The sequence below is a fragment of the Zophobas morio genome, unplaced genomic scaffold, assembly GCF_036711695.1.
Source record: "Zophobas morio isolate AGI-343-1 ecotype UQ-CSIRO unplaced genomic scaffold, CSIRO_AGI_Zmor_V1 ptg000031l, whole genome shotgun sequence".
Lineage (NCBI taxonomy): Eukaryota > Metazoa > Arthropoda > Insecta > Coleoptera > Tenebrionidae > Zophobas > Zophobas morio.
Window position 1 is genome coordinate 4,627,225 of NW_026972136.1, and position 11,204 is coordinate 4,638,428.

The 11,204-nt window shown below is 29.9% G+C and overlaps 2 protein-coding genes across 5 annotated transcripts in view; one reads left to right on the plus strand and one right to left on the minus strand.

Moving 5' to 3' along the window:
* Nucleotides 1-5,672, minus strand: part of LOC135139246 (F-box/WD repeat-containing protein 7-like) — a 43,512-nt gene extending 37,840 nt beyond the window's left edge. The window contains exons 1-5 of one of the 4 annotated variants that reach the window (XM_064069404.1): nucleotides 5,178-5,503; nucleotides 4,997-5,115; nucleotides 4,776-4,946; nucleotides 4,522-4,730; nucleotides 4,359-4,469 (exon numbers count right to left, since the gene is read on the minus strand). In XM_064069404.1, the coding sequence (XP_063925474.1) occupies nucleotides 4,359-4,469; nucleotides 4,522-4,730; nucleotides 4,776-4,929 (474 nt within the window). In that variant the 5' untranslated portion in view covers nucleotides 4,930-4,946; nucleotides 4,997-5,115; nucleotides 5,178-5,503. Of the gene's footprint in view, nucleotides 1-4,358; nucleotides 4,470-4,521; nucleotides 4,731-4,775; nucleotides 4,947-4,996; nucleotides 5,116-5,177; nucleotides 5,504-5,571 lie in introns of those variants that run through there. The other 3 variants (XM_064069403.1, XM_064069406.1, XM_064069405.1) reach the window with 3 other exon arrangements.
* A 10-nt stretch (nucleotides 5,673-5,682) lies between these two features.
* LOC135139248 (methylosome protein WDR77-like) lies at nucleotides 5,683-6,903 on the plus strand. Its single transcript, XM_064069407.1, has 4 exons — nucleotides 5,683-6,056; nucleotides 6,096-6,307; nucleotides 6,353-6,477; nucleotides 6,527-6,903. The coding sequence occupies exons 1-4, from the start codon at nucleotides 5,778-5,780 to the stop codon at nucleotides 6,886-6,888; spliced, it is 978 nt and encodes a 325-aa protein (XP_063925477.1). The 5' UTR covers nucleotides 5,683-5,777; the 3' UTR covers nucleotides 6,889-6,903.
* The last annotated feature ends 4,301 nt before the right edge of the window (nucleotides 6,904-11,204 follow it).

An 11,204-nucleotide genomic window follows, 5' to 3' on the forward strand; every position in this document is an offset into this window, starting at 1 on the left:
CATCGCATTAGTGGTGGGGATGATTAGACAAATTTTGGTTAGCGTTTTACCATCTACATGATATTCTTAATATAAGTACAAAATTTCACAACAATCGGTCGAGTACTTTCGGAGATTATCTGTCTAATAAAAATCCGGGACAACAGACGGACAGACGGACAGACGGACAGACGGACGGACAGACGGACAGACAGACGGAAATGGGAGACCTATTTCTTCGTCTTCTAGGGGTCATGAAAGATCGAGAAAACGTAAAAGTAGAGAGTCGGCCGACGGACTCGATTACAATACTTCCTTTGCTTACGCTCGGGAAGTAATAAAAAATGAAGAATTGAAAAATTAAAAATTAGAAAAATCGAAAACTGAGAAATCGAAACATCTAAAGATCGAATCGAAATGGCCCAAAATCGAAAATTTCAAAATTGAAAAAATTGATGAAATCTATAAATCGAAATATTGGGTAATTGAACCATCGACAAATCGATACATGGAAATCTCGATATCGAAAATCTAGAACTTGAAAAATCGAAGTCTAAAAATTTTAAAAATCAAAAAACCGGAATGTTGAGAAATGGGATGTTCGAAGAACTCGAAAAACTGAAAAATAAAAAAAAAACGAGAAATCCAAAGATCAAAAAATTGAAAAATATGAAAATCGAAAAACTTAAAAGTCGAAAATCGAAATATCAAAAACTCGAGAAATCGAAATGGCTCAAAATGGAAAAAGTAAAAATTGAAAAACTGAAAATTTTAAATTGAAAAAAGAACGATAAATCGAAAAATCATAAAAACTGAAACATCCCAAAAATAAAATTTAGAAAACTTGGGAAATCAAAAAATTGAAAAATGAAAAATTCGAAAAATCGAAAACCGAGAAATGGAAATGACTCGAAATCGAAAATTTTAAAATTGAAAAATTAGGAAACTGAACGATCGACAAATCGAAACATCTAAATTTCGATATCGAAAATCTAGATCGAAAAATTTTAAAAATCGAAAAACCGAAATGAGAAATGGGAAATTCGAAAAATTTAAAAATGAAAAAAAAAACGAGAAATCCAAAAATCAAAAACAAAATTGCAAAATTGCAGAATCTAAAAATATAAAAATCGAAAAGCCTAAATATCGAAAATTCAAAAAATCCAAATATCAAAAGCTCGAAATCAAAAAGTTAAAAACAGGAAAAAATCGAAAATCGAGAAATATAAAAATTGAAAAGCCTAAAAGTCGAAAATCCAAAAACTTGAAAAACCAAACATAAAAAGATCGAAAATTGAAAAACCGAAAAATCGTAAAATTTGAAAACTGAAGAATTGAAAAAAGTAAAATTTAAAAACTGAAATATCTAAAAACTGAAAAATCAAAAAACGAGAAATCGATATTCTAAAATTTAAACAGTAGGAAAATTAAAATATCAAAAAGTTGAATCCAAAAATTGAAAAACCCCAAAACTCAAATATCGAAAAATTGCAAAATCGAGAAATCAAAAACCCAGAATTCTAAAAATCGAAAAATCAAAAGCCTGAAAATCGAAATATCGAAAAATAGGAAAATCGAAAAATCTAGAAGTCGAGAGATCCGAAAATCGAAAAAACGAATGATCGAAAAATCGAAAATTTTGGAAATGAAAAAAATTAAAAAATTGAAAAACTGAAAAATCCCAAAAAAGAAATATGAAAAACTGAAAAATTTAAATTAAAAAAAAAAATCGATAAATCTGTAATCACAAAAATTGAAAAAGCCTAAAAACGAAATGTCGAAAATGGGAAAACAAAAGCTTGAAAAATCGAAAAATATACATATATGAAAAGTGAAAAGCCTAGAAGTCGAAAAACCGAGACTTCGAAACGTCAAGACCTTGAGAAATCGAAATAGCCCAAAAGCGAAAAATTGAAAATCCAAAATTCGGAAAACTGAACTATCAAAAAATCGCAACATCGAAATCTCGATAAATCGGGAAATTGAAAAATTGAAAAAACTTAAAACTTGAAAAATTTAAGAACTGGAAAATTGAAAAATGCAAACTTTAAAAAAATTGAAAAATTGAAATATCTAAAAGCTGAAAAATCAAAAAAACGAGAAATTGAAAAATATAAAATTAAAAAAATCGAAAAATTAAAATATCAAAAAATTTTATCCAAAAATTAAAAAACCTCAAAACTCAAATGTCGAAAAATTGCAAAATCGAGAAATCAAAAATCGAGAATTTTAAAAATCGAAAAATCAAAAGCCTGAAAAATCGAAATATCGAGAAATCGAAAAATATAAAATTTAACAAATCTAAAAATCAAATATCAAAGAATTGTAAAATCGAGAACACAAAAACCGAAAATTTAAAAAATCGAAAAGTTGAAAAATCAAAAGCTTAAAAAATCACAATATCGAGAAATCAGGAAGTCCAGAAACCGAAACATGGAAAAGTCAAGAAATCGAGAAATCGAATAGTCGAAAAATTGAAAATTTGGAAACAAAAATTAAAAATCGAAAAACTGAAAAGTTTAAATTAAAAAAAAATCGATAAATCGACAATCACAAAAATTTAAAAACTCCAAAAACAAAATGTCGAGAACGAAAAATCGAAAAATATACATGAAAATTTAAAAGCCTGAAAGTCGGAAACCTGAGACTTCGAAACATCAAGAGTTCGAGAAATCGAAATAGCCCAAAATCCAAAAATTGAAAATGGAAAATTCGGAAAATTGAACGATCAAAAAATCGAAAAAAACAAAATATCGAAAAATTTATAAACTGGAAAATTGAAAAGTGCAAAATCTATAAAAATTGAAATATATAAAAGCTGAAAAATAAAAAAAAAAACGAGAAATCGAAAACCGAAAATTTGAAAAATCGAAAAATTGAAAATCAAAAACCTAAAAAATCGAAATATGTATCGAGAAATCAGGAAGTCCGGAAACCGAGACATCGAAAAGTCGTGAAATAGGAAAACCGAAAAATCTAAAAGTCGAAAGATCGAAAAATCAAGAACTCGAATCATCGAAAGATCGAAAATTTAGAAATATCAAAAATTGAAAAAATCGAGATTTTAGAAAATCTCAAAACTGAAGTACCGAAAAATTAAGAAATCGAAACTTAAAAAATCGCGAAATCAAAACATCGAAAAGCCGAAAAATTGAAAACTCGAAAAACTGAGACAAACGAAAAATTGTACAATTTTGATTTTTTTTCCAAAAATTCCGATGTCCAAGACAATAATTCAACACGGATTCATAAACCACAACTTCAGGACTGTATTACTTTTTAACATTTAAATAAGTCACCCGATCGACTCGATTACAATACATCTTCGACATTTCGATTGGAAATTTTAATTTTTTTATATATAAAAAAAAAAAACGTTGAACGCACAAAAGTTCGCAATTTAAAATGAAATTTCAGAAAAAAAACGATTAAAATATTTTGTTATATTTTCTTGTAAAGCTTGCGTGGATTGCGTAAAAGTTAAGTATCTGTGCTAACAGATAGAGATATGACGTCATAATTAAGTTAATGATGTCATAAAAATATAAGCGCCACTAATAAGAAAACAAATCTGGCTGTTCGTGAGTTTTTTGCAACGGATTATTAGTTTTAACCGGTTTCCGGTAATTCCCTGTATACTATAGATTTGCAAAAAATCCCGACGTAATAACGAGTTAGTTTCATCTCGGAACACAAAAACTTTGCCATCTCTGTACCACAGAAACTATGAAAATCAAACAGGAAAGTTCAAAAAGTGTAATTTTTTAATTTGATTTTATTTCAAAAATCCACATATAAAAAACACTCAAACATCTGCAAACAAAGCACCAATTTCTGTTTACTCACCCAAATGTCAGAATTTATATTACTAATTATAGTTAGAAAATAAGGTCACGTGGATTGGGTTTTCACCAACTTATAAATCAACACGTTAATTATGAATCGTTAAAATTAGCATGACATTAACACATTTAAAATTCACTTTAGCTTAATTATGCGTACAATTTTCTGTCACATAATGAGAATATGATCTTCTTTCCACATTTACCTTGACATCCTTTAACGCGATTTTTAATAATAATGTATCGCTGAATGCGGTAAACAACTTTAAATCAAGATCAAACTAAGTGTATGTCAATACAAAAAACGTATTCGCCAGAAACCAAAAAGCACACAACTTGTCAGCACGTCGCCACCACTGTATTTTTTTCATCGTGTTCGTCTTTAACGCTAGAACCAGTGGCGACTCGCTAAATCAGGTCAATATCAAAATCAACAAGTGACACTACGTCAAGGGCTTGCAATCGCAGAAAACTCAATTTTGTGTTCATTGCATGGAAGTTCCACTGTATTTATTTATTAGAAGTGACCACACTCACCCAGTATCGATCAGTTGAATATGACCCACACCTCTTCAGAAATGAATTTTTCTGCGTGATTTGGTGGACGTCGGGGGGCGAATTTGAGGCAACTTCACTACTATCGTCGTCCTAAAGCAAATAAAACGCTCGTTACGGGTATAACTTGTGTGAAACACCGTACCTCGTCTAAGTCTTGATTGTCTTCAGACAAATCTCCTTCAGTGCAATCTTCCCAGTTTTCCTCTCTATCACAACTGTCCTCTTCATCACATTCTTCCAGGCCTAGTTCATTCAAAAAATTCGTTTTGTCTAGTTTCTCTTCAGAGTGACTGTTTCTGAATATTGCGTCCAATCTTTCGCTCAAAGGGGCTAGGTGATTTTGCGATGTACCTACAAGTGGCGTTATTGCGTGTCTTTGGTTCGGTTGACTCTTACCTGGTGCATTTTCAGTGGAGCACAACGAATCTAAACAGACAGTTTCAGTAGGGCTAGGGCTGGTGCAGTCTTGTTTCGGAAGTTCAGAATCTCGGTTAATACTTGATAATGCGTTTAAATTATTTCTGTTTCCTGACGGACATGATTCTGCCATTCTAAGTTATCTACAGTCTAGAAAAAAACGGGTTATACAGAATCATCGAATTGGTTTTTGTTATTACACATGAGGAGATAAAGTTATCAGTTAATTGCTGCAGCTGTGCAAAGAAGCGCCCGATTTGCATGAGAAAAAGCGTGCTGTGGTGTCTCAACAAGTGGACGAAACCTCCCAGGACACGTCCTGGTTAATTGCAAAATAATTACAGTGAAGAATGCGCGGTTAGGGTGCTGGGACTGACGTACCTACTGGTGGAACTTTTGGGGCATAGTTCGGAAAGTGCGAAACGGGACTAGGCGGTTACAGAAGAGCGAAAATTGGCCCGAGACTCCCAAAAGCTAGGCATCAAGGATAGCTGCTGGCTACTTCCTATCACTCTGAGGCACTTGCGAACCGAGCTTATTCGCACATTTCGTCGGGTGAAATACCTTTTTAAAAAACCACACTGACGGCCATTCTCAAAATCTAGGATTTATTGGCACCATTACAAATTTCTGGACGAACTTAGTAAATGAAGAATAAGAAATATCAGCAAAATCGCGTGGCTAAAGCGCCGCACCCATTCCCCAAATCAGGCTTTTCGCAAAAAAAAACATAAACAACCGAGTTTTTACTACGCAATTCGAGCGAAGCACTTACCAATCACAGGAAAATCCTCTGCGTATTTTTTCGCAAGACAATTTCATTGTAATTCGAGGTTTTGAACGATATTTTCGTGACGTTAGTTACAAGATGACAGACTAGGGGAATTTGAAGGCGCACATGTGATTTCGACAAAGTGACACTTTTGTCCCTAGAACGTAACCTCAAACAACCAAATTTAAATGTACTAACGAAAAACGACAATGTTGGAAGTGCAACAAAACACGGTTGTGTACCCACCGAATAAAGCGCTAGAGCGAAAAATCGAGCTTTCGACAACCCCAGTCGTCTACGACCATCTACTTTTTTTAGATTTTAACGAAAAAGGGGAGTCCATTTTGGGCTCGTCGAACCTCAACGGAACCTTATGGGAGGGAACCGTCCTCTTTTTTAATAACGAAGAGAACTTGCAGCTGCTTAAATACAACAGAAGCTTGATTGGGTCTACGGTATCCGACGGAAAATTTATCAACGACAACACTGTAAGTACCATTGGACACCCATACAACAACGTCGTATAGTTTGCTCTAGCCGAAGACACCGGACTTCTAAACATCCTGTCACTATCTCGCGAAAACTCGAAAGTCGAATCCGCCACTTATTTCCGAGAAAGCGACCGCATTCCTAAAATCGCCGTTTGGAAAAACAGCCCCCAAGTATTATCGTGCTCAAGCAAATCAGTGACCGTGTGGGACCTCAATAGCACCCTTAGAAAACCTCTGCACCAATTCCAGTAAGTTGGTCACCCTTCAAGACAAACATAACCTCAATCTTTCAGAGACTACCACACAGAACTGGTAAACTATGTTGATACTTTGAGAGCGGACCCCAACATCTTCGTATCGGCGTCTCTTGACCGAAAATGTTGTCTTTGGGACACCAGAAATCCGAATCCAGCGTCAGGTAACTCCCTCTCATCAATATTTATAACCCAACTAATTTTAATTTTCAGTGTTGTACAATAACGAGTTCTGCTCTATTACCAGCGTCGCCTGCAACCAACACAACTCCAACTACGTCGTCGCGGGGACCGAAGGGGGCGACATTTACCTTCTCGATAAGCGCGAGCCGAAAGAATTTATTTCCGTGGCCAGTTGCAACTGCTACATTTATAGAATAGTGTTCGACGATTCCAACAAATTGGCCGTCTGTGGCGACTTGAATAAGGTTTTAGTTTTTAAATGCGAAGACGAGATTCTTAATAATGCCTACTGTAATGATAAGCATTGTGGGATTGTGAGGGGCTTGGCCTGGTATAACGAAACTTTATACTCTTGTGGCTTTGACAAACAAGTCGTCAAACATTTATTATAAAAACATTCGTACAAATTAGTGTTTTTTCTTCTTCCTTTTCTTTTTGTCGGGTTCCGGCGATTTTCGTTTTTTGTCGTTGTCGTCGGTTTGGTCAATCCCGGGCACGCTGAAGTTGTCAACGAGCTCTTCAATTTTACGAGTTTGCTATTTTCAGTTTCAATTATGTTGTTTAATTTTTCAAAGTTTAGACTTATCAATTTTTGTATTTTTGAATTCCTCGGTTTTTAATTTTTCAACCTTTACCTACTAATTTTTCGAATTTTATTTAGTAATTTTACGTTTTTACAAATTCTACATTATCTTAATTTTTGACGTTTAAATTTTTCGACTTATAGTTTCCCCCTTTTTAATTTTTCAATTTCTCAATTTAAATTTTGAGATTTTTAAATATTATAAATTTTCTTAGATTTTTTAATTTTTCAGTTTTTCGATGTTTCAGTGTAACAATTTTTAGGATCTTCAGTTTTTTCGATTTTTATTTCCTCGTTTTAATATTTTTCAATTTTTAATTTTTTCAATTTTTCGTCTCTCAATCTTTAATTTTTCGGTTTTTCAATTTTTCGATCTTCAATTTCTCGAATTTCAATTCTCAAACTTTTCGATGGTTCATTGCTGTAATTTTTAAATCTTCGATTTTTCCGAAGTTATTTTTTCATTACTTTCTCGAATGCAAATTTCTCGTCGTTTTCATTTTCCCTCAAATTTTAATTTTCCGATGATTCAATTTATCAGTTTTTCGTTTCTTCAATTCTACGATTTTGCAAGTTTCAGATTTTTCAATTATGTGTATTTTTGAACTATTTTTGATTTTTCAATTTTTAGCGATTTTAATGTTTCGTTCTTTCAATTTTTACGATTTTGCAATTATTCGATTTTTCGATTTTCTGTTTCTCGAATTTTAATTATCAAACATTCATTGGTGCAATTTTTCAATTTTCCAATTTTTGAATTATTTTTCGATTTCCACTTTCTCGAATTCAAGTTACTCAATTTTTCCATTTTTTATTAATTGATATTTTGATTTTTCGTTGTTTTGAATTTTGGGAATTTTCGTTTTTCACTTGGTAATTTGTAAGTTTTTCAATTTTTCGATTTTTTTACTATTTTCGATTTTCAATTTCTCTAATTTCAATTCTTAAATTTTTCAAGTTTTCATGGTTACAATTTTTCAATTTTTAGAAATTTAAATTTTTCGGCTTTTCGTTTCAAGTTTACGATTTTGCAACTTTTAGATTTTTAAATTATATATGTTTATTTTGGAACTATTTTTGATTTTTCAATTTTTAGTGATTTTCATTTTTCGTCTCGCAAATTTTAATTTTTAGATTTTTCAATAATTAGAGTTTTACATTTTTCAATTTTTCGATTTTCTATTTCTCAAAATTCAATTCTTAAACTTTTCGATGTTTCATTGTTGCAATTTTTCGATTTTCCCATCTTTGATTTTTTTCGATTTTTACTTTCTCAAATTCAAATTTTAATTATTAAGTTTTTCCAATTTTCTTTACTAAATTTCTGGAATTCTTAAACATTTCGATGTTTCATTGTTGCAATTCTCCGATTTTTGAATGTTTAGATATTTTAATTTTTCGTTGTTTTCAATTTTACGATGTTTCGTCACTGAATTCTTAAACTTTTTGTGTTTCGTTGCTGTAATTTTTCGATTTTTTTCAATTATTATGTATATTTTTGAACTATTTTTCGATTTTTCAACGTTTAGTGATTTTAATTTCTCTCAAATTTTGATTTTTCGATTTTTCAATTTTTCGTTCCTTCAATTATTAAATTTTTATATTTCTAGAATTTCATTTCTTAAACATGTTTCATGGTTGCAATTTTTCAAATTTCCGATTTTTGCGATTTTTCGTCTCTCTCTTTGTAATTTTTAGCTTTTTCAATTTTTCTATATTAAATTTTTCAATTTTTCAATTCTTCATTATTTTAGATTTTTTTCAGATTTTTAAACAATTTTTCGATTTTTCAATTTTTAGTTTATTTTAATTTGTCTTTATTTTCGATTTTGCGATTTTCGTCTCAATTTTTAATTTTGCGGTTTTTCAATTTTTCGATTTTCAATTTCTCTAACTTCAGTTTTAAACTTTTAGGTTTCATTGTTGCAACTTTTACATTTTTCGATTTTACCGATTTTAAAATTTTTTCTCGATTTTTACTTTCTGGAATCCTAATTTCTCGTTTTCATTTTGCGATTTTTCGTCTCTCAAATTTTAATTTTTCGATTTTTCAAATTTTCTGTTTTTCGTTCCTCCAATTTCACGATTTTGCAACTTTTAAATTTTTTAATAATTATGTAAATTTTTGAACTGTTTTTGATTTTTCAATTTTTAGTGATTTCAATTTTGCGTGTTTTAATTTTTTTCGTTCTTTCAATTTTTAGATTTTCCAATTCAATTTTGATTTTTCGTCTCTCAAATTTTAATTTTTGGATTTTTCAATTATTAGATTTTTACATTTTTCGATTTTTCGTCTCCCAATTTGTAATTTTTAAGTTTTTCAATTTTTCTGCATTCGATTCTACGATTTTTAAATTTTTCATTTGTCGATTTTTTCCGATTTTTGAACTATTTTTCGATTTTTGGTTTATTTCAATTTGTCATTGTTTTCGATTTTGCGATTTTCGTCAAAATTTTTAATTTTGCGGTTTTTGAGTTTTTCGATTTTCAATTTCTCTAATTTCAATCCTTAAACTTTTCGATGTTTCGTTGTTATAATTTTTCTATTTTTGAATTTTTAGATTTTTAAATTATTATGTATATTTTGGAACTATTTTTACTTTTTGAATTTTTAGTGATTTTTATATTCCCTTGTTTTCAATTTTGATTTTTCGTCTCTCAAATTTTAATGATTAGATTTTTACATTTTTCTATTTTCCGATTTTCTGTTTCTCAAAATTCAATTCCTAAACTTTTCGATGTTTCCTTGTTGCAATTTTTCGATTTTTTTCAATTATTATGTATTTGAAATATTTTTGGATTTTTCAATGTTTAGTGATTTTAATTATTCGTTTTTTCAATTTTGCAATTTTTAGATTTTTCAATTATTAGATTTATACATTTTTCAATTATTTTTCGATTTTTACTTCCTCGAATTCAAATTATTTCATTTTTCAATATTTTGATATTTTGATTTTTCGTTGTTTTCAATTTTCCGATTTTTTCAGATTTTTGAACTACATATTTTTCGATTTTTCAATTTTTAGGTTATTTCAATTTGACATTATTTTCAATTTTGCCATTTTCGTCTAAAATTTTTAATTTTGCGGTTTTTCAATTTTTCGATTTTCACTCTCTCTAATTTCAATTCTTAAACTTTTCGTTGTTTCATTGTTACAGTTTTTTTATTTTTGAATTTTTCAGTCAGTTTTTTAATTATTGTTCGAATTAAAATTTTTCGATTTTTCAATTTTTAGATATTTTAATTTTTCGTTTCAATTTTACGATTTTGCAACTTTTAGCTTTTAAATTATTATGTACATTTTTGAACTATTTCTGATTTTTCAACTTTTAGTGACTTTTATTTTTCCTTGTTTTCAATTTTGATTTTTCGTCTCTCAAATTTTAATTTTCAGATTTTTCAATTATTAGATTTTTACATTTTTCAATTTTTCGTTTTTCTATTTGTCATAATTCAGTTCTTAAACTTTTCGATTTTTTCCATTTTTCCGATTTTTTAATTTTTTTGGATTTTTGCTTGAATTAAATTTTTTTAATTTTTTATGTATATTTTTGAAATATTTCTGGATTTCTCAATGTCTAGTGAATTTAATTTTGCGTTTTTTCAATGATTCATTGTTTACATTTTTCGATTTTCTGCTTCTCGAATTTCAATTCTTAAACATGTTTCATTGTTGTAATTTTTCAATTTTGCAATTTTTCGTCTCTCACTTTGTAATTTTTAAGGTTTTCAATTTTGCTACATTGAATTTTTCAATTGTTCATTTTTTCGATTTTCAATCTCAATTTTTAATTTTCTTAGTAATAAGGGTAATAACTCAAGATGGCTTCATAAATCACACATGCCGAAATGTGTTATTTTATAAAATTTAAATAACAGTGTAATGGGCTCGTAAACAGATAAATTTTGGTTAAAGATTTACCATGTTTCCGATAACCTCTTCCGAGAATTGGGGGGGACGTCGTGTTCGAGTAAGATTACTTCGTTTTCGGTGGATTGGTCGCCGATTTTGCACAAGGTCTCACAAAATGATCCTGGAAAAAATCCTTACTTTTGATTCTGAAGTGGCGTTTGAAATGAGAATACGAAATATGCGGCAAAAACCAAAAAAAAGCGTGGTACAA